Source organism: Neodiprion fabricii, chromosome 1, assembly GCF_021155785.1.
Source record: "Neodiprion fabricii isolate iyNeoFabr1 chromosome 1, iyNeoFabr1.1, whole genome shotgun sequence".
NCBI lineage: Eukaryota > Metazoa > Arthropoda > Insecta > Hymenoptera > Diprionidae > Neodiprion > Neodiprion fabricii.
Genome location: NC_060239.1, coordinates 37592851 through 37617197, shown reverse-complemented (window position 1 = coordinate 37617197; position 24347 = coordinate 37592851). Strand labels below are relative to the sequence as shown.

The 24347-nt window shown below is 41.7% G+C and overlaps 1 protein-coding gene across 4 annotated transcripts in view; it reads right to left on the bottom strand.

The window, feature by feature from the left end:
• Positions 1-181: 181 nt before the first annotated feature.
• The window catches only part of LOC124188064 (angiogenic factor with G patch and FHA domains 1), a 54276-nt gene continuing 30110 nt past the window's right edge, over positions 182-24347 (bottom strand). For 2 of the 4 annotated variants that reach the window (XM_046580394.1, XM_046580393.1), the window contains exon 8: positions 18834-20537. In XM_046580394.1, coding sequence (XP_046436350.1) covers positions 20391-20537 — 147 coding nt within the window. In that variant the 3' untranslated portion in view covers positions 18834-20390. Of the gene's footprint in view, positions 261-3775; positions 3833-18833; positions 20538-24347 lie in introns of those variants that run through there. The other 2 variants (XM_046580395.1, XM_046580397.1) reach the window with 2 other exon arrangements.

The window sequence follows — 24347 nt, the reverse complement described above, 5'->3', positions numbered from 1 at the left end:
TTGATAGATTCAAACCACGAAGCTAGGACTTTGGGTATAAACGCCATCCAATATCGAAACAAGAAAGTAGATTCAAGCATATAAGAGTACAGGTTTAGTATGTTTAGTATTCTTCATACCATGCATGGATTAAACCAATTATGTAGTTACTTACTTTTGCGCCCGTTACATGCACCCGCATCTGGCAATGTGCTTCTCTTGTTATTGCCGAATTCTAGTCATGAATGTGCTCCTTCGAACTTCCAATGCAGCCATCTTACCTTAAAACAAGATAGTCAATTCAAGTACAGAGTATATGATATTGGCAGTGTTTATACTCTGGTACACCGTTTACAATACTTATCACTTGCTTTTGCGACTCGCTTCGACCCCCCTTATTACTACATTACCTACTAGCTACTTGGCCTCCCTTTAAAACCACGCGGATGGTCAACTTTTGTGCGGTCAGTACGATCGAGTTGACGTAGCAAGGGGATGTCGACGACTCGCCGTCGTCCCCGTCGTCGTCGTCCGTGGTGGCGGTGGAGGGCATTAGCAATGGGAGGCTGTGCCGTTGCAGAGGTTGCATGGTCGTTTTGTCACGTCTGCCGGCAGTCTAGACCGAGGCTGGGAGCCCGTCTGGGAGGAACATCACCTCCTCCGAGAGCAACCCACCTTTAAGGCGGTAAGCTACCATCCCGGTACGCGGGACAGGTTGATGTTCCCATCTCTCAAGACTCTAACGAGTTGTCTTGGTTTATCGTTCGTTTTTTCATTCCCATCGAACGTCAAATAAATCAAAATATCAAGCGAAACTTGTTGTTGGTATACTATTAGTTTCTTTCAGTTATAATTTGTAATAAGAATTTGCAAAAACTACAAAAACTAAATGATTCGACGACCGACACAAGCGGTCAGAACACTCCCGTCTTCCACCTCGCATTTACAACATTCACTCCTCTCTTTTTCTGATCGAATATGCCGGTTATTCCGGCCAAGACACGAGCCCACAGACTGATCGAGAAATTCGTCACCATATATTTTCAGAAAGAGATAACCTGTGCTTTTGTACAGTAGAAACTGTCGAGCCGCGAAACTGTCGCCTCAAAACAAACATGGCGGCTTTCAGACATTTTGCTCTCGAAAACCGCCACTTTCCTAGAAAGAATGGATGACGTAGTAAAACCGGCCTCACGGTGCATCACCTTCAGATATTTATAACCAGGGTTGAGAAAGTATTTTTTTTTTCTTACTTCTCGTTTCGTATCATACACAGATATACTTTTTGTTAAATATGTTCCTAACTTGAGACGCACCAACGGCGAGTATCAGGGAACGCCTTTAACTTGTCCGTGGGCCTGTGGGATCGAGATTTATTAATCATCAACGGGAGCGGGCGACTCCTGGTAAGATCAGAATCCCGTGGATATTTCGAGGCCGACGTTATACCTGTCTTGTAGCCGCTTCGCAGCCCGGTGTCCTGTCCAGTTCAGGACCGTTCCGAGAAGCGGCGTCGCAACTATCGCCGCGTTTTTCGCCCGGGGATGATGACGCCGTTCTTTTGCACAGCCGCAAGAGCTGCTGGCACCGGATTGCAACCGAATCGTGATTCCCCTCGCCTCTCGTTTCACTTTCCGTGCTCATCCCCGGACGCTGCAGACGCTCGGCAGCTGGTGCAGAATTCGCCAAAACGGCACCCTTCACCACGCCGAGAGTATTATACCCACTCCGCACATGTCACCGTTTTACGACGGATAAATTGGAAAATTGCTCAAAGCCGGAATCGGATATGATAAGAACCGCGGACACCTGTTGCGCCTCTGTCCAACGGGGTTCGCGCTTCGCACAGTCTTTCGAGTCTCGGATTATCGCGTTGTGCCGCAAATTGCCGTCGCCACGCTGCTGCCGAACTCTCAAAGTTTAAAAAATTTTCACTACATCGTGACAAGGTTTGGCGAATGTGTGGTTTTCGGGGTGAGATTGACCTCCGGTAACCCGATCGGAACTTGGAGTTGAAACTGCCAATGCCAACTTGAGCGCAAACGGTTGTTCTTTCCAGTGGTACCAGACTCTCCTCTCCTTTCTTCAACTCAACAACGAGCACGTCTCCCCGGAGCAAACTGCTTTTCCGCAGTATCGCGCGGAGCTCATAGCTGAAAGGGAAACGCCAGACGGGTGAAGGGGTTCGCGCAGAAATGGTACCTACAGTGGAATTATAACCCCACGTGAGCGGGGAACTCGAAGTTCTTGAATGGTAATGATTATAGCAAATAGCTGGTCGCCGAGCTGCAGTGCGGGATGACTGCAGTGGGGAGTTGATGCGGGGCTAATAGCCACTCGGTAGAGCCATTCAGCCGCAAAATCCCCGGCCCCCCCTTGCGAACAACCTTTGATCCCTGAACGCGGAGAGTCAACCCCTTTCGGATCTTTATTGTTCAACCCTGAACCAGCACGAGGATGTTCGCATTCGTGCAGCGGGGCGCATCGCGGGAAACGATCCTGTTTACACTGCACTGCCCGACTACTGCAACTTAACTGCATCACCCGCAGCTTTTCAGGAACCGAACGGCAACCCAACCGGCTCATGGGAAACAGATTAGTCGGTTACTGATTAGGCTCAATCGCCCACGCCGCTGCTCGCTGATGCAGTTTCTACGCTCATTCAACGCCCGTTTGTTATACAATATTATAAATCTGCAGACTGGATTCGGAAATTGATAAGCATGCGCGATCCTTTACGGAAGCGAAGCAACTGCAAACTTCGAAAGAGTTCAAGTTTTTCTTCCCGTTCTTTAACCGTTTTCTTGCTTTGAGGTACCTGCAGCTCAATACGAATAGACTAATTCCTCGTACTTCGTCTTGAGATAAATTGTGAAAAAGACGCGGCCACACAGGGGCGGTATTTTTTTTTTTTTTCTTCTGCGCGGTGAATTCGCAAACGCATTTTTGTCGCACTCTCATATGGAGGTCGTATACCGTACTGCGAGTAAAAGGCATGAAGTGGCGCAGGGTCCGGTAGAATAGCTGTAGCGGATTTTCTCCTCGTGTATTACAACCCCATCAACTCGTCCCTAGGCCAGCGATAATCGCCCTGCACTGATTCTTGTCTGAGTGGCAAATTGACCACTAGCCCCATGACGGATGAATTGCGAACAGGGTGGCAAACCTCGGATCGTAATGACCAGAGAATCGAAAAGAGGTAAAAGCGAACAGAACCGAAGGGAGAGAAAGTGATACTTTACAGTCATGCCGAAGTTTCCCTTATGCAGAGGCCGTTCGAGTGTCTGGTATGATTTTTCTTCGAAGTTGTATTTTCGACCTCGAGCATCTAGATATAAGGTACGTAGGTAGGGATATGAGAAGCTCTTCAGTCGGCTAGTTTATATGAATAGAATTTGTAGAGGCTGGATGTTCCGGTGTATATACAATTCCAGACCGAAAGGTTGCATAGCCTGTTAAGTACCGACGGTATTTATGTGTTTCCTGTTGATTTCAATATGTATACACTGACATTCACGGTGAGAAAATGTAACCCATGAAATTGTCAAGACTGAAAAGCGTGTCGCTGCGTGCCAGAGCGAGTGCCTAATATACCTAATGGGTGAGGACCGTAGGAAGAAGACACTTTGAGACGAACGTATTTATTAATGGTTTCCTCGAAGAGTGACGCTGGATCTTGTAATCCGATATCCTCAAACGAGGAGTCTTGAGAAGATAGGTGGTCACTTCCTGCGATCTTCCGAGAACTGCGGTGAATCGCCAAAAGCACCGTGGGCTTCATCGTCTGCAGGGGTGTGTCTATCCCACTCCCTTAGGAGGCTCGTCTCGTCCGACGGCAGCGACTCCAGACACACTAGAGATGCCGATTAAGAGGCAGATGAAAATATTTACCAGACACAGAAACGGATAAACGCCACGAGCCGTGTATTGTTTAAATTTTTACGCAGCGATCGGCGCACTCGCGATGGAGAAAATTACCATTTTCAATTATGAACGGCAATTAAACTCCACTAAATTCAGGAACGAATTTCATCGTTGCTGAATGTACGACCGTCTTTTCTCATTATTGGTATGTAGATTTTTCAAGTTTTCCGGTGTTTTCCACGCATCTAAAATTCAAATAGCAAAAATAAATTCGCTGTTTTAAGTACATGAAATTAGGACTGTGAAAAGGACTCTGAAAATTTGCAAAAATCTGAGATACCGATCAATGACAACTTCCCAGAGTCAGCATTTCAGATAAAAACATACTAATCAATTCATTCAACAATCCAAATGATTGTCAATTTCATCGACATCTTAGCTTAAAGCACTTACGAAAAAAAAACCTCAACCTGGCCGTAAATTTACCGCATGCTAAATTATCATTTTACAAGTGGAAAGTTAACAGTATCTACAAGTTGAGGGATTGAATTTACACCCAGATTGGATTTATTCCGCGACTGAAACGTACAAACTAATCATTGATCATCGATAAAAGATCAAGGACGTAACATGCGATTTCAGGAAGTTTAAGAATTGAAGATTTTTGTTAAGGGTTGAGTTGAGAGAAGTGAATGTTTTTTCAACTGTAACCGGAAAATCTAGGGTACGTAACTGTTCTTTTTGATTAAGCTCAATCGTACTATATTTTCTCGTAGAATTTGGTGTTGGTGCAATAATAAAACTGGTGCGAAGACATCACGTGACTGAAAAAATGTGGTAAACCAAGCAAATAGATTAAGCGTTGTAATAACCAGAAAATCTAATATTGATAATTATAATTACATTAAACGAATGATGACTAAACAATCAGAACTTTTTTAGATAAGATATCTAGGTACACCACTTGCACATTTTTTTTCATATAATACTTCGAACGACATAATTTAAACCAGTATTATAAGATTCTCTACCAGAAAATTTTCTCGTAAGTATAAAAAATGAAACTATTATTCTCATCGGACCATTCTGTACAAATAGGTCGGTTTAAAAGATAAAAATTCCTGATTGAGAGAAGGACCAGAATATCGAATTTTCTTAGATGCGAAAATCTTATTCTCAGAACGCAAGAATGCGGAATGTTCAAATACAGAAAATTGTAAACTTAGTAAGTCTAAATTACAGAAAGACAAAGTACAGGAAGGTCATAACGTGAAACAGAAAAATCGAGAATCTCTATACGATTCTATATTACCGAGAGAAATTTCGACTATTCTATAGTTTGACATTCTATGTCCTGACCTTTCTAATCTCTGTAATCACCTATCTATACTTTGAATTAAAAATTTTTCAAACTCTGCGCATCAAGTCTTGGATTTTTTCAAAATTCGCCACCAAAATGCGACCCTTCGATTTTTTCCGCGTATCCTCCCCCCCCCCCCCCCCCCCCCCTCAAACCCGTACAGTGTGTCCATTTTATCCCCCCCCCCCCTTTCCACTCGGCGGGAGATTCGAAAGCGTCAGGTTACGGGGGTAGGTTTGCAATCGCCGTTGCCGTTGCCTGAGATACTTGAATAATTGCACGAAGCGTACCGAACGCGGCTCGAGCGTGTAGTGGAGGAGAACACGGGCCTGCGTCTGCTCTGTGCCTCTTCCTTCCCATGCGCCGGCAGGTAGGCGGGTTGGTTCGTATAAAGCAGGAATACGGACGCGGGGCGATAAGCGAGGCCGCGGTGGCCGCGGGGGCAGAGGGGGGCGGCCGCATACACGTGGCGGACCGTCTAGACCGGCGTCAGACGTTGTACCGGGTTCGCCTCGCCTCGCGAGCGTATCATTACGCGTACGTGCGACCGGACTGACATAACCCCTGCCTGACTAATTACGACGGACGAGCAGCGCAGGCGAGAACACCGCCGGCGCGGATATACGTGCATATGCCCGGGCCCACCGACCGTGCCGAAATGGCGACAGGGACCTTCCGGTAGCGATGGTCGCTGGGCTAAAAATAAGCGACGAGACGAGGAAGATGATCGGACGCGGAACGATGGGAGCGGTGGACGTTGATCGATTGATCGATTTTTTTGTATTTTATTTGTTTTTTTCAAAATTTGTCCGAACAGCGGAAAAGTTTTTGGAATAATTTGTAGTTTCGTTCGAAATGTTTTTCAATTTCGGGAGAAAATATTCACACTGAGGAGAATTCGGGAAAAGGGGGGAGGTTAAAAAAATTGTTTGAATATCGATGGAATTACGAAGAACGAGGTACGAGTTACCATTTTGCGCTATCGTCGATCCTTTTTTGATTATAGCAACGCGAAATCAGTTTCTGAGGTTTACTCTACGTTTTTAGTCGAATAAGGATTTAACGTCAATTTATCCTTGCACAGGCGTTAAATTTACGCAGCAGCTGCAAGAGAATATAGCAACGGTGATCGTAATGAGAAAGAATAGTAACGGATAATAGACTTTCCGGTAACAGCTAGACAACTAATAAACCGCAACTAAAAATTTCCCTCAGTACGATTATCTTTCACTTATTGTATCAAATAGGTGTTTTGTAAGTAAGACGATTGTAATAAGTGATACTCTAATCAGGTAAATTGATATTGTATTACCTCGTTCGTGGAGGTAAAAACAAGAACCGACTTTTAGGAAAAATAATCGAGTTTTGAAAATAATTCATGCAATCGAAATTTGATTATTTTAGGTCATTCGACGTTCCGGTGTATCCGACACTGCGTGCTTTGGGTGAATCGAGGAAAACGACTCGCTGGAAAGTCTGTGAAAAGGGCTGCAAAAGGGTGATAAAAAATCGTATCCGAAATACCGTACGAACGAATCTTGGGAATGAATGAAATGAAATCAAATAAGAATATTATTATGCCACAGCGAATAAAAACTATTAGTAACAAAAGAGGTTATATGGTTGCTATTGGATTATGTTAATGGATTACCGAATGATTTAAAAATACTGTATTCAAATACTAAATCATTAAAAAATGAAATAAATCAATGGGTAATAATTTAGTGGTAATGTGTAAGACGTAATTAATTCAATGATGTGAAAATTCAACGGAATGTAAATATGGTTAATTTTGGACTTGTCTACTAGTCATAAGTATAATTTTCTTTTTTAATTACCTGAATTATTGTTACTTTTTCTTTTATTTTTTGTTTTATTTAGTTATTCTAGAATTTTTTATTGTTAGTACACCAGTCTTATACGTACAGATTTTAGTAACATCCTGCAGGTTTTTACATTTGTACCTTCATGTAAATACATTTGTTATTTAATCCTGGTAAATAAATAATGACTATAATCTTGAGAACGAATCAAAAATATTGTAGGGATAGAATGTTAGTAACTGTCTTCGACGTAAAACTGCAAATGTTTCGAGAATACCGTGCGATGCTTCTTTTACTACCTACACTATAATATCTGTATCATCAGAATTAAATATTTTCAAACATCGTCTCATTTTTCGATCAATTGACGCAAAGTTTTTCTTCAAATTCTTTAAATTCAAATACGTTTTTTATTCCGAATCTTAAACGCCGAGGACACACATCTGCGAAGGAAATTCTGGGCTTTGGCAATATGCGAGAATTGCATATTTCCGATCTAGTAGAGAAATCGAGTAAAGTCTAATACGAAATTATACAATATTTCTACTATAATTCATCCGACCAATTTTGTTAGAAATGGAACGACATCACGGAGCAGCTAGTTTGTAGAGCGAATAATTCGGTTGTTGTTACGATGCGCGATGCCTTCGGTATTGCGTACAGAAATTGTCTACCGTGAGTATGTCGTGTTTTGTAATAAATTCGACGGTTTTATTGTTGTTGTTGTTTTTTTTTTTTTTCCTTGATTGAATCACTGAATATACCGAAAATTCACGTCAAATACAGAGAAGACTATTTCGATTAATACTGTTCAAGTAATCGATATACCCTAGAATTAGTTACGCAAATATAAAGGAAGCTTTGTCGGCTTTCGGATGAATTTCCAGGAGTTGGACAATTCGAAACTTGTGTTTGTTCATCGACCGTCGACGAGTGCAGAAGCAATTTCCACAATTTAGAACAATTAACTCGTTATTATTGGGCATAACAATTGAATCGTAACAATAAGTTGATCGGTGGTTTTATTATACTCTCAGGAACAGAGAGTATTCGAACAAGACCTCTTCTGACGTAGTTTCGTCTAAAAAAGTCCTGAATTCTATCGAAGATCTAAAGTTTTGGGGAACGTCTTAAGAACCTTTGCCAAAAGATTTGTGTTGCGTATTATCGGGGCTAATTCAAAGTCGCACAGAAATTTTTACAACATTGACACCCACGCGTGTAACTTTTTTGTAAAATTGTTTTATTTATAATTTCTCAGGGTAAGCAGAAGCCGATGCAAATCTCGTTCTCGGAATCTTGGCTCATTCATAAAACTATTTATACGCATCTAAGGCGGACTCCGACTTCCCCGGCACGAATATCATTAAGTTCCGGAATACCTGAGACGTATTAACGTCACGGAGAAAGAGAAAAAAAGAACGAAGGAAAGAAGAAGATGCTTTCAACCAATTTTACAAATCCATTCAATACAAGCACCTCGTGAAAATCAACCTCGCGTATTCGATCACGAAATCGACGCGAGGCAGGTTAAACTTATTTGTTCGTACAAACAATGTTTTTTCATGTAAATGTATATATAAGTGTTTTTTAATGCCATTACCTTTTTTCAGCCTTCAAAGATATCACGCGACTGCACTTTTAGGCTGTTTAATTTCCAGATTTCCTGCCAATCTGTTCATGCAGCTTTGATATTTCGCAACAAAAATTTCAAACTGCATTCCCTTCGTTCGTCGTGTAAATTTTCCTGCTAATAATATCGGTCGGTTTTACATAACAATAATAATAATACACCGGAGAACGGTCAGGCAAGATAGTTATATACTCACGTGCCAGTTTGTAAAGCTCCATCGGCTATTCCGTGCGCCTACTTCGCAGACTGTTATAAATTGGTGTATACGTAAGGCGTATTGTAAGCCCTGATCGTTGTGCAATTCTACGATAATAAATCAATAAACCTGTGTGCGCACATTTGCAAGTTCCTCCAACCCTGGACCGAGACGAGACTACAAGGTATGGTAATGAAAGTGAACTTCTCAGGCATAGACGTTATTTGCGTAACTGGCAATAACAAGTTACGCGATCGTTTATACGTCGACAATGTGTTTAGTCTGAATTTGCGTCGATCGTGGAGCGGAGGAATGCCAGCCAGGAATAATTTTCTCGGTAGCAGTGGATCAGGGGCGCATAACGACGCGGTGTAACTGGTACAAGAGAAGAGTTGATGGAAAAATAGCTCCAAGTATGTTTGTGTAAGCTTATACGCCGTACGCGGAGCTTACAGGTGTATAAGGTATAACGTGTGCGACACACTGCATCGGAAGAAGTCATCCGAGACATATTCTCGGGAAAGGTATTCTGACGCTTCCTTCCACGAACCGATTACACTATTGCACTTGTAGTTAACCCGGCGGTGAAGCCGAGCGACAATGGTCCCGCTGGTTCCGAGATGGTCTCCTGCATGTCGGTGGAAATAGGAGGAGGGACAATTTCAACCTCGGCATCGTTCTTCAATTTCATGTCCAACGATCCATCGTCCGGTTTTTGTTACATTGGTGTATCATTTTTTTTTTTTTTTTTTTTTTTTTTTTCTCTTCGTATAGGCGTAGGTATGTACGTACATCGACGTGCCGACTTTATCTCCTCTTTTTACCAACCGAACCGGCTGCTTCGTCATTAGTCGATTATTCGATGATTCCGCACATTTCGTTTATGCACCTAAGGAAGACGGTACGCTGTACATATACCGGGACAATATCTTGAAACTTGAAAATGAACCGCGCATGCGCCGGGTAATTCAATCTCATTGGTCGACGAAATCTTCCCGCGGTGATATTTTTGTCCGCGATGCAGGCGGGCCAACGTACGAAAAATGCGTACGTTTGAATTTTCAAAGAGCGTAAGCATTGAATTCCGAACGTTCTTTGAAGAATCAACTTTCAGACCCGATAACAAATGCAACCCAAACCTTTCCGAGTCACTGCCTCGATTGTTTGAGATTCTAACCTCGAAAACTCGCATCAACCACATCGCCGCCGGAAACAGTTTGACAGCTGAAAACTCGGGATGGCCAACCTGCGCGAATAGCCGATAAAACTCGCGCATGCGCGGTTGATTTTCAAGTTTCAAGAGATTGTCCCGGTATGTACCGTACCTTGTACCCAATTTCACCGGGTGTTATTAAGAAGCCGTCTGCATCACGCTGCGGATGCGCGTTATTATGCATGTATATGTATGTGTATGTGTATACATGTATATATATGTATGTTCATATCCCGCAGACACATAATGCACGAAGCGCTGCACACTCACTCATCCGGAGAGAGGAGGTTCAAACACCTCTGATTAGGCATGCATGTATGCGATAGGTGCGAGCGATTGTTGCGGGCATTCCCATGCAGGCAGACAGAGTAGACTGGTTTCGAGACTCACAAGGCCATCCGGAATCCTCATCGCCATATTTCGACGAGGCGAGTTGCACGTTGCACCCGTTACGTCTGCTCCTCATCTTTCTTTATTGTTCCTCGAGTTATTTACTCTTCTTTTCCACTCCCGATTGAGGAACATGAGGCATCCTCGCGTGTTCGAGACCAATTTTTGAGACAACCATTTCGAGGTCCCGCACGATCATGGTAATTGACAGCATGCGCTGTATCTATACATATATATATATAAATAACCAAAAGCTGCTGGTCGAAAGATCGGCGCCAGTTTCGTTCGAAAATAAGCCCGAGACTATGATCTACGCGAGCTTGGCTGTAAGATGGAAACATTGGTTTGATTCTCGGTACACCAGAACCAGAGCAAGTAAAATAAATTTATAGGTCAAAGGAATTCGTAACATTTGTCGGGTTTCTTTTACCTCCCAGCGATTATAACTGTTCGTACGCATATCGTATAAAAGACGTCGTACCCGGAAGGTTTTACGAAAATAGACTCCACGGATGCAGTGAGGAGTGTAGTTGTTATCTCTGGCATAAATCTGACCAGTATATGAATAAACGTGCGGTACTCTTGGGAAAAACAAGTTGTTCCCGTGACGCACCGACTGTTTAACGAAAAATTAAAAAAAGATTGCTTTTCGGCACGGTATTGACGCGGAGAAAACGAAAGCTTGAGCTTGAACTTGGACGGTTTGAACCTTTCGGTACAGCCGCAAACTTTTGGCGCTTTTCACTGACCGCGGAAACAGTTACAAATGCTGAACGAAAAATGCACCCAGTTCCTTAACTTTCCATTACACTAATCGACAAAATTTTTTAACAAGGAAGGAGGTTACTAATTTTGAAATACCTATCTAGCCTCATTGTAAAACCATATTTATTGTAACTAACTGGTATTCATTGTAAATAACAAAACACCCTGAATCAAACAAGGTAAGTCGAAACGATAGACATCCAATTTTAACGGCAGTAGCTATAACGCAAAAACTAGATCTGATCGAGTCAAGATAAATACGGTTTTGTAATGAGGGTAAATTATAGGTATTCAAAAACGAACAAGCAACATCTTTGTAACCAAATTTTATTCACTAGTGTACCGTGACACTGTATGTAACCTAATTTTTGTTCACAAAAACTGTATTTTTAGAAAAAGTAAAAAAAATAATCATATTACAATAAAATTGTTCGGATCCAAAATATTCTAATATCAATTCTATTATACTAAACCTTATTCTTGACATAATCAGTTGAACGTTTTTACGTTACTCGGGAAAGAGTGAATTTTCGTTGACCAGTGTTATAAAACCGCATAATCGCAATTGAGGATAGAGAAATGCCAGGGTGGCTGATGCTTGCGGTGCTGACATGAATTGTAGTGGTAAGCAAAGCAGAAGTCAAAGCAGAGTGAGCAAAAGAAAAGCCACCAGCCAAAGCAAAAGGGAAAGCAAAGGCTGCGGAGCCGAGGGATACAGCAAACACACGGCAGTTTTAGACCACAAACGTTCCCTCTGGTTGTAAATCGACTCCGGAGGCTTGTCGTTAATTAATCCCAACAGCAGCGAGCTCGTTAATTTGTCAATTATACGAAAAGCAGATTTTTTTCCGCCCCTGAGGGAGAGAACCCAGAGTTAAAAGAACGAGATCAAATTTAACAGTGCAAGCGATGCAAGTGAAAACTTTGCTCGAAATTGATACGGTAACAGGGATGGTCGACATCTGATCATTTGAGTTTAAGTTTCTTGCTAACATCGGAATTCTCGTCCATTTGCAAATTGAATTATCCTCGCGATCACGTTCCGAGTATCCCCCGTGTTTTTATCTCCTGGGAGTCATGAATTACTTGTACGGCTCTAGAGTTTTTACAGCATTGCTGTTTGACGGAAATACTTTTATATCTACTCTAAACACTGGCGCCTGAAATGGAGAAGAAACTATATAACGTATGTCTCGCCAGACAGCGAGCAATCGCACATGGAACCTCGTCGTCCTTAGCCTTCGATAACGGAAGAATGGCAACGCCACAGGTGGAAGTAGAAAAGCTGCTGGAACGAGGACTTTACATCACGCGCCAAGTGAAACCGTTTCGTGACTTCGTCACAGCTCCGTTTCACTGTTTACAGTGCAAACTTTGCTCTCCGTCGTACCATTATACCTAGAGATGTATGATGGCTGGTCATAAAATTGTACGAATGGGGGTGTAACAAACTTGCGAACACTCTCGAAACCCGGAAAAATTCAATAAATACGAGAATAAATTTAGTCAGGTATGATCAGGGTTACCGGAACGCCTTGTTGGCGCCCTGATCAACATCCAGGGATCGAATAATCGGGTCCCAGAAGCTGCGCCCTTTCGAAAAACGCTTCGACGAGTTGGCTTCCCAAATTCCCAGCTGAAATCTAACCGTTTAAACGCCCTGTGTCCACGGCATTCCATTCCCGGCACGTTGTTCTCCCTGTCCAAGTCGGTGATAGGGCAGTTCCAGGTCTCGCGATGGAAAAGAACCGCGCGTAAGGTACGCATTACCGACAATTGGACCCTTAGGCCATAGAAGAGTGCCGGATGTGCGTACGAGGGAGGCAGCTAGCTCGACATAAACAATCCTCAAATGCCCTGCGACCGAGTAGAGATTCAACGTTGGACAGTGAATGCCTGGATGGATAGACGAAAACACACCAATGATCATCATCACTGTGATAATCGTGGTGCTTTGATATTACGGACGTATCTCCACGCACGAAATACTCGTATAATATGGGTCAAGTGGTCCTTCCTGTTTTCTACCGCACTAAATATACGTATCACGCGTACAGCGTCACACCGCTGGATTCTATTCACTCTAGGCCCTTAGAAACGGTACCATTCACTCGAGACATCAACGTCGGTTGGCCAACTCCGAGATCTTTGGTAGGCGAAACTAGTCGCAGGGAATTCGAAGCGTTGCATCGACTTGGCTCTCAAGCTTTTCGGACAACGCGTCGAATGTCATTTTTTGTTTCACAGGGTCTCTGGCGCAAAGACGCATTTATTTCACAGGCAATTTTTCGTCGTCGTAAGGATTTGAGTCTGGAATAAAGCAGATCGTTTGACGAGTCGCAAATATTTGTCATGCGCACGTTTTAGAGCTTGATCACAGATCGGACCTTTCGTAGCTTAACGTTGCAGCTGATGAATAATTCACGGGTGTTCGACATACTGTCGTAATTAACTGCTACCTAAGTTCCATCAATTATCCTGATTCCGAATGAACCCGCATCGCTGTAAGAGAAAAAAATTAACTTTCTGCAAATCATACTTTGGCGTTAAGCTAATACTACTTCGACGTCTCTTACGAGATTCGGATCTCTTACGAAAGCCTTTCTAATCGGCTCGTCTCGCAAGCAAGACAGGAAGAAAAACATCGTCTCCAAGCCAAGACGGCGAAAATATGGAGAACGCAAAAGCATTCGTCGTGCGAACGATAAGGCTCAACAATTCGAAAGGACGCCTTTTTACGACAAACATAAAAATATGACTTCGAAACGTCTTCGGATTTTATAACATCCGACGTCTTTTAGCCCTCGCTGTACTTTCTCGCCTGCAACGCGTTGTCCGGACCGATTTCAGGGATAAACTGGATGAAAGCACGGATCGTAGACTAGGTCGTCTAATTGCCGGATAGAATCCGCTCGTTACGGTGCATCAGCGAAACTCTGTTTCAGTTTCAGGGGTTAACGATGCATCAGTCGGTGGTCACGCAGATCACAGTTTCACGTTTCGCGTGCGGCTCCGCTTCGCTTTGCCGTATCTGGAAAGGCGATAGTCTTGCTGCCGCAGGGTTGGATTACGCAGTCTGCAGTCAAGCATCGCGGCTTTTACCGCAGTCTGAACCCAGGCAGCTGTGGGCAGACCGGCTTTTGCTGCACTGGGCGCATCTTCCGCACGTTCCATCCGGGCCCGCATACCCGGCGGATTACAGGCACGCAGTTTCCGCTGCAAGCTCATTTCCGCGATAGTTTCACCGCCGCCGTTCAGCTACGGGCAAACACAATGCGATTGAAAGGCGAAGAGCGTCGTAAATAGACCCGCTAATTATTTCTAGCGTTCAATTTCCTGCCGTTTGTGATGCCAATGCGAGCCGCGGAGCTCCACTGAACCTGCATCGCTGCATGCAGGCTCCGTAATCGTCCGAGTTTCCGTTCGACGGTCTGAAAATCGTTAATCACCTCCGACAATTTCATCATCGTTTCATTTGCATAACTTTAGACTTTAGACTCTTTCTTCTTCAAAGTATGTATTTTAAAATCTAGGGCAAAAGTCTCTCAGAATTATACCGAGAAGTAACCTAATCTTCTATATTTCTCTCTCGTTTTTTTTTTTTTTTTATCCTCATTTAGAACGTACAAGGTTGATTTCTACCGTTCGGTATCCTTGAATCGTTGAATATATTTTTATTTTTTCGCAGAAGGAATAACGAGCCCCGATTTGGATTTGAATAGGAACAACGTGAGAGCACACCTTTTAAATATCCTCTCAGATAAAGGATAAACTTCGCGGACATTTAGCACGGGGAAAAAAACGTGATGAAAAATAAAAACAGCATCGTGTCTCTGTTAAAAAACGCACGGCAAAAGCGAGTGGAAAAAATGTAAAATAGGTAGAAAATAACCAAACTCGCTATCGCTGTAAAGTTTGCCGATGAAATATCGCCGGCTCTGCCGTGATGCAGGGGCGTGTTTGATTTGTCCGTATATCAGAGGCACCAAGGGACTTATACCCGCGGTATCAGAAATCAACGCACGCATTTATTTGGCACTGGGCCTTACAGGCGGCGAATTGCTGCAACAGGGTACCGAAATCAACAGGCTTAGCCTGGTCCTTAACCGCGACTAGCGCTAAAAAATCGCGCTCATTTGTCCTGTGTCAGTGATTTTGTTTTTTTCGTCTCCCTTTTTCGCCCCACGATGCACTCAGAATTTGCCGCTTTCAACGATCGGCCCAACTTTTTATACCGTCACGGTCAGGTATCTTGACGGAAAAAAGAACGCGGAGGATGTAATTATGTAATATAATTCCGAAAAAGGTTCTCTGAAATATAGCGGGCAAATTATACAATCGAGTTAAAATAAAATATATATAAAATATAAGAGGAATAAATTTCTGCGCTGCTTGCTCTTCGTGTTGCGATCATAACGATTCCAATGTGTTACCGACAGACATGTGAGACGCGATTATCCTCCGGAGGCGACCGAAAGCTTACGCAGTCCGCGCGTTAGCCGCAACTTCAGCCTCAGTGTTATGCGATAAACGTAAGAGGCGAGGAAAAAAGGGGAAAGAAAAGAGAGGAGAAGAAAAAAATTTATATCTTGGGTCTCGCTCGAAAGGTTTTCGCAAGCGTCGTAGGGATCGTCTGTGCAGTGTCCTTCGGGACGTATTACGGTAACCCAAAGAATCATCCCAGAGGGTGGTTGAAAACAAAAGACCAGCAAAGCAGCTTACCGATTTAGAATAAAAGAGGAAAGTTAAACATTTTAAATGGTTGAAAATGCAGGTAATTTATCTTAATAAACCGATTATTTCTCACGGGGAAAATTCAAACTGAAACCTTACTACGGTTTTTCAAAATGATCTTTAAACGTAGGTGAAAATTCTTCTCTGTGTAAAGTGAAAGAAAATGAATAGAGGAAAAAAAAGAAAATCAATTAATACACGCTCTACATCGTGGCTGATTCTGCTTATCTACTGTCTTTTCATTTCGTTTTTTCCACGACCGATAATTTTTCTTCACTTCCAAACAACGCATGTACGACGTAACAGTTTTTTTTTTTTTTTTTTACACAATTGTAAAAAATTTACTTGGGAACGCGAGACTTTTCAAAGGGTTACAATCTCGGTTATGATACGGTGTTTGTCGCAAGAGGAGGAAAAAAAAAAAATAGAACAATTTGAAAAATAGTTACAAGTGCTGTACGAGTTCCGAATAGTGGTTTTTTTTTTTTTTTTTTTTTCTCTTCCTTTTTCCATCCCCGCAGAATGCCGGGATATCTTCACGCACGTGTTACAATTCGCCGGGGAATTTAAGGGACGAAATTCTTTCCTCGGAGCATTTACCGATTCCGCTATCTCTCCGCCGGTTCGAAAAACGAATGAACATTATACCTACACCAAGGCCTGCAGGTTCCCTGAGCTGTTAAGATAGGTCTGGTTTTTTTTTTCTTTTCTTTTTTACTTTTTTCTTTTTTCTTTTCCGTTTTTTCTTTCTTTCCGCCCGGCCCGCCGTGCACATATATGGAAGGGTCAAGAGGGTCGAGCGGCCCTAAGGGGCCGAGATATGTCGCTTGACTAATTTTCACTGGCATCCCCGCGATAAAAAAAACTCGCCTATATAACAGCGCACGGGCGCGCACTCGGCGAAAGATATTATATCCCTCGATAGCGGAGGGACCCTTCGTGAGACGCGGACGGGACGGCTAATAGCCTCGTTTCGCTTGCCAAAACTATTTCTTCGGATTTTATGAGGCTTATAAAAATGATATCACCCGACTGACTCAGCCTAAACACTCCCTTCCTCTCTCCCTCGGTGCCCTTCGGCTTCCCTCCGGGGATCCAGACACTCGTGCTCCCTTATACTCCAGAAATCCCGACAGATGCTCGCAATACTCGAGATTCTGATATACTTACATACGTCTACACGTGCCTGATGCTGGAGTGGTGGTCGTTAATCGCAGAAATGGAAGGCGAACTCGGATAGTGTTTTTTTCTTTTTTTTTTTTTTCTTTTTTACATAGTCGACCGATCGACGAGCCGAACTCGTTCCATTTTATACGTTGTAAATTTTTTCGGTCTGAGAATGAAAAGTTTTACGCCGATTTTACATGCACTTGTGGAATCGTTCCGAGTCGGAATTTTGAGAAGAAAGAAACATACAAACCGTTCAAACTGTAATATAATTACGCAACGTTTCCTGCTAATTCATCGTACTTGGCGCGAATTACTTAGCTGGAGATTGGTCAAACGGTTTTTTCACTAATTTTGACTTTTCATTCGGACGTTGAGTCCATTCATCTTTAACGCGACTTTAACCATCTTCGAGTTTATTTTTTATGCAACTTCATCAACTCATTCGAAATTGTTGTAACGTTTACTTACGACTAACCAATATTCGGAACTCGGATAAAATATTATTGCAGAAGAGTTAGAATCCTGATAAAGATGCGCTGTAAAGTTTTTCACTAGGATAGGACCTCAACTTTTCAACGTATTATAATATATTGTCATACGTAGAGAGAAAAAGTTGTTCGATTAATCTTTGGAAAATTTCATGGAGAACTTTCATTTGTTAAAAAAAAAAAAAAGAAATAATAATCACTGTTTTTCATAAAAAATCTGCACGGAGTAAAACATTTTCGAATAATGCCAAGTCATTTTTCGTCCGTTACAAAGGATAATTGCAAAAGTTGTGCGTAATTGAATTTCACTATTTTCGAGAAAGTGCATAGCCATAAAATTATCCCCCATTGATTATGGGGCGAGGCCAAACTACAACTTTTTTCAATCTGTTGAATCGTTTAAAATATTTTTGTTTCGATAGTTCAGACAACAGCAATTACACGTCTAAATTACTTTTCCCAAAGTTTGAAATTGAGAAAAAAAAAAAAACAAACATCAACGAAACTTGCCTATTAAAAAACAATTTAACGATGCGCAGGTTTTTTTGCTCAACCCGATAGATTTGCTTTTTATTTTCCCGTTCTAACGATGTTCCTAAAATCCTACGATTTAGATTCCAACGCGTTTCGAAACGTGCGACTCAAGCGTATAGCAATAAGTTCAGCGTTCCACCTCAAAAGTTGAAAGAAAAAAGGAACTATATTTTCCGATTTTGGTAAAAAATGAAAATAGTTAAGGACCGAGCGGTAACCGGAACTAAAAATTTCTCTCAGTGTATGGATATCCAGCCAGCTTGAAATACCGTGATGATATATGAACCGAGACGCGGAGTTGATACCGTGTGTGTTATTATTGTATTTGTAACTGCTACACGTGCGATAAATTATAGTAATTTTCAGTAGAATTAATAACCTTCATAAATCAAAGCTTGATGCACCAAGGGAAGGAAGGAGGTACGCCCAACTAGCCATCCTCTTTCCCCGCGGCGTCCCGACGTCCATTTCACGTTATTTCACTAACTTCGCTATCTAAATCCTCTGCAAGAAGTGATTGCAACTTTAATCCTTTCTCTGCAGCTTAATAATTCATTTTACCGTATCTACCTCCCTCTTTTTTTCAGCATTATTTCTTCGGGACACCAACGATCGTATCCTTTTGCGAGCTCAAATTCGAATACGCAAATCGATACGGTGATTTAAAATAGAAAATTTGGCAAATTTTGTTTCATCTATTTATTTTTACACAAACATATACACGGCCTGTTTGAGTCAATGTGGTACGTCGGTTCAACGTTAAAAAGAAAAATACTTAATAAACTGATGTCGTTGAGGGTGAAGAAACAAAAGTGACTTTCGATATTTCATTTTTTTTTTTTCGATAAATAAGGAAACTCGAAAAATATCGTCATTAATTTCATAAACCTGATAATTTACGTACAAAAAAAAAAAATCTAACGTCTTGATTACTATTAATATATATATATATATATATATATATGAATATGCCGTTCCAATGCTGCGGATTTAAATACACTTGAAGTTATTTCGATATTTCGTCAGTTTCATATTATAATAAATACATACGTGCGCTGTACATTTATATTATTTGTATTAGACTCGTACGATTTATGCACGTTGTAGCCGGGCTGCGAGGAATCGCACGAGACCGATTTTTCCCATCCCTCGCCTCGTGTTTCTTAGCTCGTGATCGAGTTCACGGTTGACTGCGAATGAATTATTTTCGTTTCCGGTACACATATAGAATCAATGCACCATACAGATGTACGCCTATAACGTATACCCCCTTTCGTGTTGTTTTATATTTTACGCTCGCCTTGGCCGGGGAATATCTTTTATAAACAACTTAATAAAAACAATGTAAAAGGACGGAGAGGCGAGAACCTTTTTATCTCTCTAAGGGACAGCCTGCCGGCGTATCGCAACCGTGACGAAGCCAAAGTTTCCTCAAAGGATCATTATTCATATATCACGGTACCTATCGGAACGAAATCTTGACGCGTGTGCATGTATATAAGGTATATTATAATCCATTGTTCGAAAGTATTTCCCCTGAAATCCGTATTTCCTCTTCAGGGACTAACCTTTCGAATTATTCGAATGTATTAATCGCTTGTGACTTTGTAACAAGAAATAGCAGATGTAATAATATTATACATATACAATTATGCGGCAGAGTTTGGTTGAATTTGTCTTTTCAAAATTGATTTTTTACACTCGAGTATTTTTAGTATATATATATATATAACAAGATTATACGTATAATCGGTAATTTCTTACCGTGCGAGTTTATGTGGTGTTTACGTAATGTGCTCGGAAGTTTTTACACATCATTACGAATCGATGATGCGAACGTATGATGCGAGGGAAATGATTGAACGTATTTTAAAGGATGAAAATGACAAACAAATGCGATAACGATATAACGTTGTAATAATACGAACAACACGGTGTAAGATTCCGAAAAAAATTATAAACCTTGATTACCTTTTTTTTTTTTTGATTTCTCCTCTCCGTATTTCATATACAAAAAAAAAGGTAGGGGCGTAAAAAATAAATCAGCGTGGGATGAAAACGTAAATATTAAAAACGACGATTCCAAGGGCTTTCTAATCGGCAATATAATCGATCGGAATTGAACAAAAAAAAAATAATACCGAATAAAAAAGAAATAGATTATGGCCGTATATGTTGCGTTAAGCAATGATTAATGTGTGTAAATAATTTGTGATTTATACGTAAGGTATCGTTCGTTTTTTAGTCGGGAATTTCTTGATATCGTTGCTGAGTCTTCTTCCACATGGCCTGTTTCTTCTCCGTATTTGGATCAGAATCCAAATTAGGAACCATACCGGCGTCCGAAGCGCCCAGCCCCGCTTTATTGTGATTTGACACTATTGGCACCTGGAATAAAAAATTTAACAATAATCAAAACAACGATTACGTAAAATAATTGTAAACAAAAAAAAAAAAAACACATAAAACCGACGAGATGATTCCTGCGAAATTTAAGCAATTGGTTTTCTACACGATGCATACAATTTTCTTACATCTAGTATATAATTATAGTAATTCGATTTCGTCGACCATTCGTATTTGACTTCGGAATATCTGAAAAAATTTGTTTTCCATAAAATGCAATCGACATGATCGATCAAACCTTTCCACCGTTTATTTGATCTTTCAGATCATTAACCTTCGATTTCGTAGTAAAATTGTTTCACCAGATGTGAAACAACCTTATTTTCTATAAAATTTGATCGACGTGAACGAACTTTATCGGCATTCGTTCGATCATACCGATCATTGACTCTCGATCCTGGTATAGATTATTATTGCAAAGCTGGAAAAACTCGTGTTCTTTGTGTTGATCCTTCGTCTCGCGATTCCGGGCTAAAAATTCAACCCCGATTCGCATTTCACAACCAGAGGCGAAACTGAATAATAATCGAGATAACGGGGTGGCAGGGTTTAAAATTGAGCACGATATAACAGCGATGGTCACTAAGCTAAAAATAATCGACGCATCGATTAATCGGATTCAAAAAAAAAAAACATAATCGAACACGAATCGATTGAATCGGTAAGAATTAATCGATTAATCGATTATTTCGTAATAATTTCGCAAATTTCAGTATACAGTCTTAATAGCGGAAAATTTTTCTGACAATTTATAGTTTCATTGAAAATATTCATTCGCCTTTCACTTATTGTATCAAATAGGTACTCAGTGAGTGAAGCAATGATAATAATCGATACTCTGATCAAACAAATTGATATCGTATCGCCTCGTCAATGGGATTAAAAAAGAAAAAACCGATTTTCAAGAAAACTAATCGAGTTTGAAAAATCCTCGATTATACTCGATTAATCGGTTAAAAAAATCGGCGTTATTTTTTATTCATTCCCACGATATAACCGACGGAAAACGTTGCAAAGAGTCCGGCTGCAGGTCGAAGAAGATGGAATTTGCATTCCGCCACCTCACGCCGGTGTTCGTGACCCTCTCTTTTCCCGTCATCCTCTTCCCCCCTCGTCTCGTCGCGACGACTACCGTCTTATTGTTTTGCGGGAGTGAATAAATTCGCTCCGGAGTTTTCTGCTCGGTTGGTGGAGGTTGACTCACACCGCAGGCGATGGACCACTCCGAGGAATCACGAGAAAGCCAAACGAGCCCCAATACTCGAGGATGGCGGACCGTTTCGTCGGACTCGTCTCGTCTCGTCTCGTCTCGTCTCGTTTCGTTTCGTCTCGTCCGCCGAAGCTGATATCTATGCAAATTTCCCCCCTCGGCTTCAGGCGCCTTCTGATAAGTAGCCGGATCGCCCTGATGCAGGCCTCGAGACTCGAATCCCGGGGGAAGAATAACGAGGATCAGGGGATCAGGGGGAGCAAGGATTTCGATGCAACTGCATCGTTCGCTGCAGAACTTGTCGCTTGATTCGTATCTCGCAATTCGGTGTCTCTCTTTGTGCGTTTAGCTATTTTCTTCCCCTCATCTTCTTTTCAGACTGCATCGCCGTTTATTCTTCTTGCGATTATTTCACCAACGTGAAAATTACGGCAATCGAATCGAATCGAATAATTTGAATAGTCGATCTAATTATTCCAGTCATCAAAATAACAGTCACTTCTAACTCATTCAAATTGTCCGGTTCAAGCATCGAATTTTTCATTTTTTCCCCGAAATTGAAAGTCGAAATTCTTCTTTTTGCAGATAATTAAATATGATTTCTAAGAACAATAATAAATGGTAAATTTCAAGTCGAAAGATCGATATATTCGAACGGTTGCCAAATACTTTCAAGAAATAAGACAAACTCGGATTAAAATTGTGACAAACAAATCTCATATTTGCGAGTCCGACGAAATTATTGGAATACTTCGTCACAGATGGCAGGTGAAATAAGAATCGAAGATTCGAGGTTCCGACAGAGAGCCGAATTGAATAATTCGAAGTATACAAACTAATTTCTTGTTCTAAACTCGGGCAGTAACAAAGCGAACTTTTGGCCAAAGGAATAGCGGAGGAACTTGTTGAAACGACGAAGAGTGTATATATATAGGTGTAGATAAAAGGTTGAGGCTGAGAGAAGCTGTCTCTTTTACCAACAGAGACTTTTCGTCAAACACCGCGTGTCCGCCTCTTTGCTCGAGCTATTACGCAAGTTTTGGGGCGAAAAACATTCTTAAAATTGCCAGACTGAAGAGGAACCATACACGGTTGATTATTTTCTGCAGACGCGAAAAAGCGTACAGTATCGTCATCCCCCTTCTTCCTTCCTCTTTCTGCTCCGCCGCGTTGTTAAAGTCAAACTTTCCTCTCATCTTTTTCTTCTCTTTTCCTCCATCTCGGAATGTACGACACGAGTTGTAACGCGAATTCCTCGATCCTCTGTATAAGGTTAGGTACATAAAGTCGTTGACATGCCTCCTCGCCGCTTAGACGTCTACGTATATATCTGTATATTATACGCACATTTATACTCGGGGTAAAAATTTTACTCGCAAAGAATAACTTCACCTTTGACAAGCCGGAATATTCGCGGAGAAATTTTTATTACCTTTTACGCGTAAAGTTAAACTTGCAATCCGTAATTTCTACAATCTGTGCTTATGTTCGAGTAATTGGATAAAACTTGTTAGGATCGATTGTCTTTTGCATTTCGAATGATTATAGGGTTTATTTTTTTGTATTATCATCATTTCGGCTCAAAAGTTTGCAACGCATTTTACGAAAGGTTTGTAAAACTGTCGCTCAATTTTTCAAATTTAAACATCATTGTTGAGCCGATTTAAAGAACCCAGCGAAATTCACCGCGTAATATAAATATGAGCTTGGCGTTTACACGCGTATAAAATACGATGAACATTTTGACGCAACGACTCGAGTTAAAATATTGTGAGGAATTGATTCTGAAATATGAGCCTAAAGCGTTGAAATATACAAAATAGGCGGGTCTGGATACCGAATTACAAAAAAGGTGTAAAGCCCAGGTTTTACAGAAATTTTGTGTCAGGTGCGAAGCGTAGAAACGTGAACGATAATAAAACGAGAATATATTCAACTTGGTAAATACTCATTAATTCTGCGTATTCTGTATTTTGTATTTCGACGCACACCCCGTACCTCCATATTTCTAAATTTTCACACTCCACCCATTATCCCGCCTTTCCGCGCTTCGAAATTCTTCGCGAAACTCCCGTCATCGCGACCCATCGATACTCCTACCTTTCCGCGCTTTCTCCTCTCACTCGGTTTTAAAATAAAGATTGAACCGCGAAGGTTGACGAGGCGCACGTGGCACGTGTTTAAGGTGGGTAGATGAAGAAAGTGGCGAAAGGCGGTTCCAGGCGAGACCGGGCCGCGACTCTTATCGCTAAAAGCCGAGGTCGTTTCGTTTTTTCGGTTGGCCGGCCGTACGAGAGGCCCTCGGCTGAATTCCCGCTCGTATTTGGGGCAAGTGTCTCACCGTCTGGATGTAAATGAGACCTCAACAGCCCCCAGCGGTCCCTGCGCCCCCGCCTTTCACCCCCAGACACTTGACTTACTTACCGACTCTCTCCGGCCTCGTCGCTAGGCGAGGGTTTCAGGGTGTGGGTGGGCCACCCTTTACCGCTCGATTTCCGAGGATGTTGCCTGGCCGAAAGTCGATACTTTTTTTATTTATAATCTCACAGCGAGGCGATCTCTTTAAAAGACGCGACACAAAA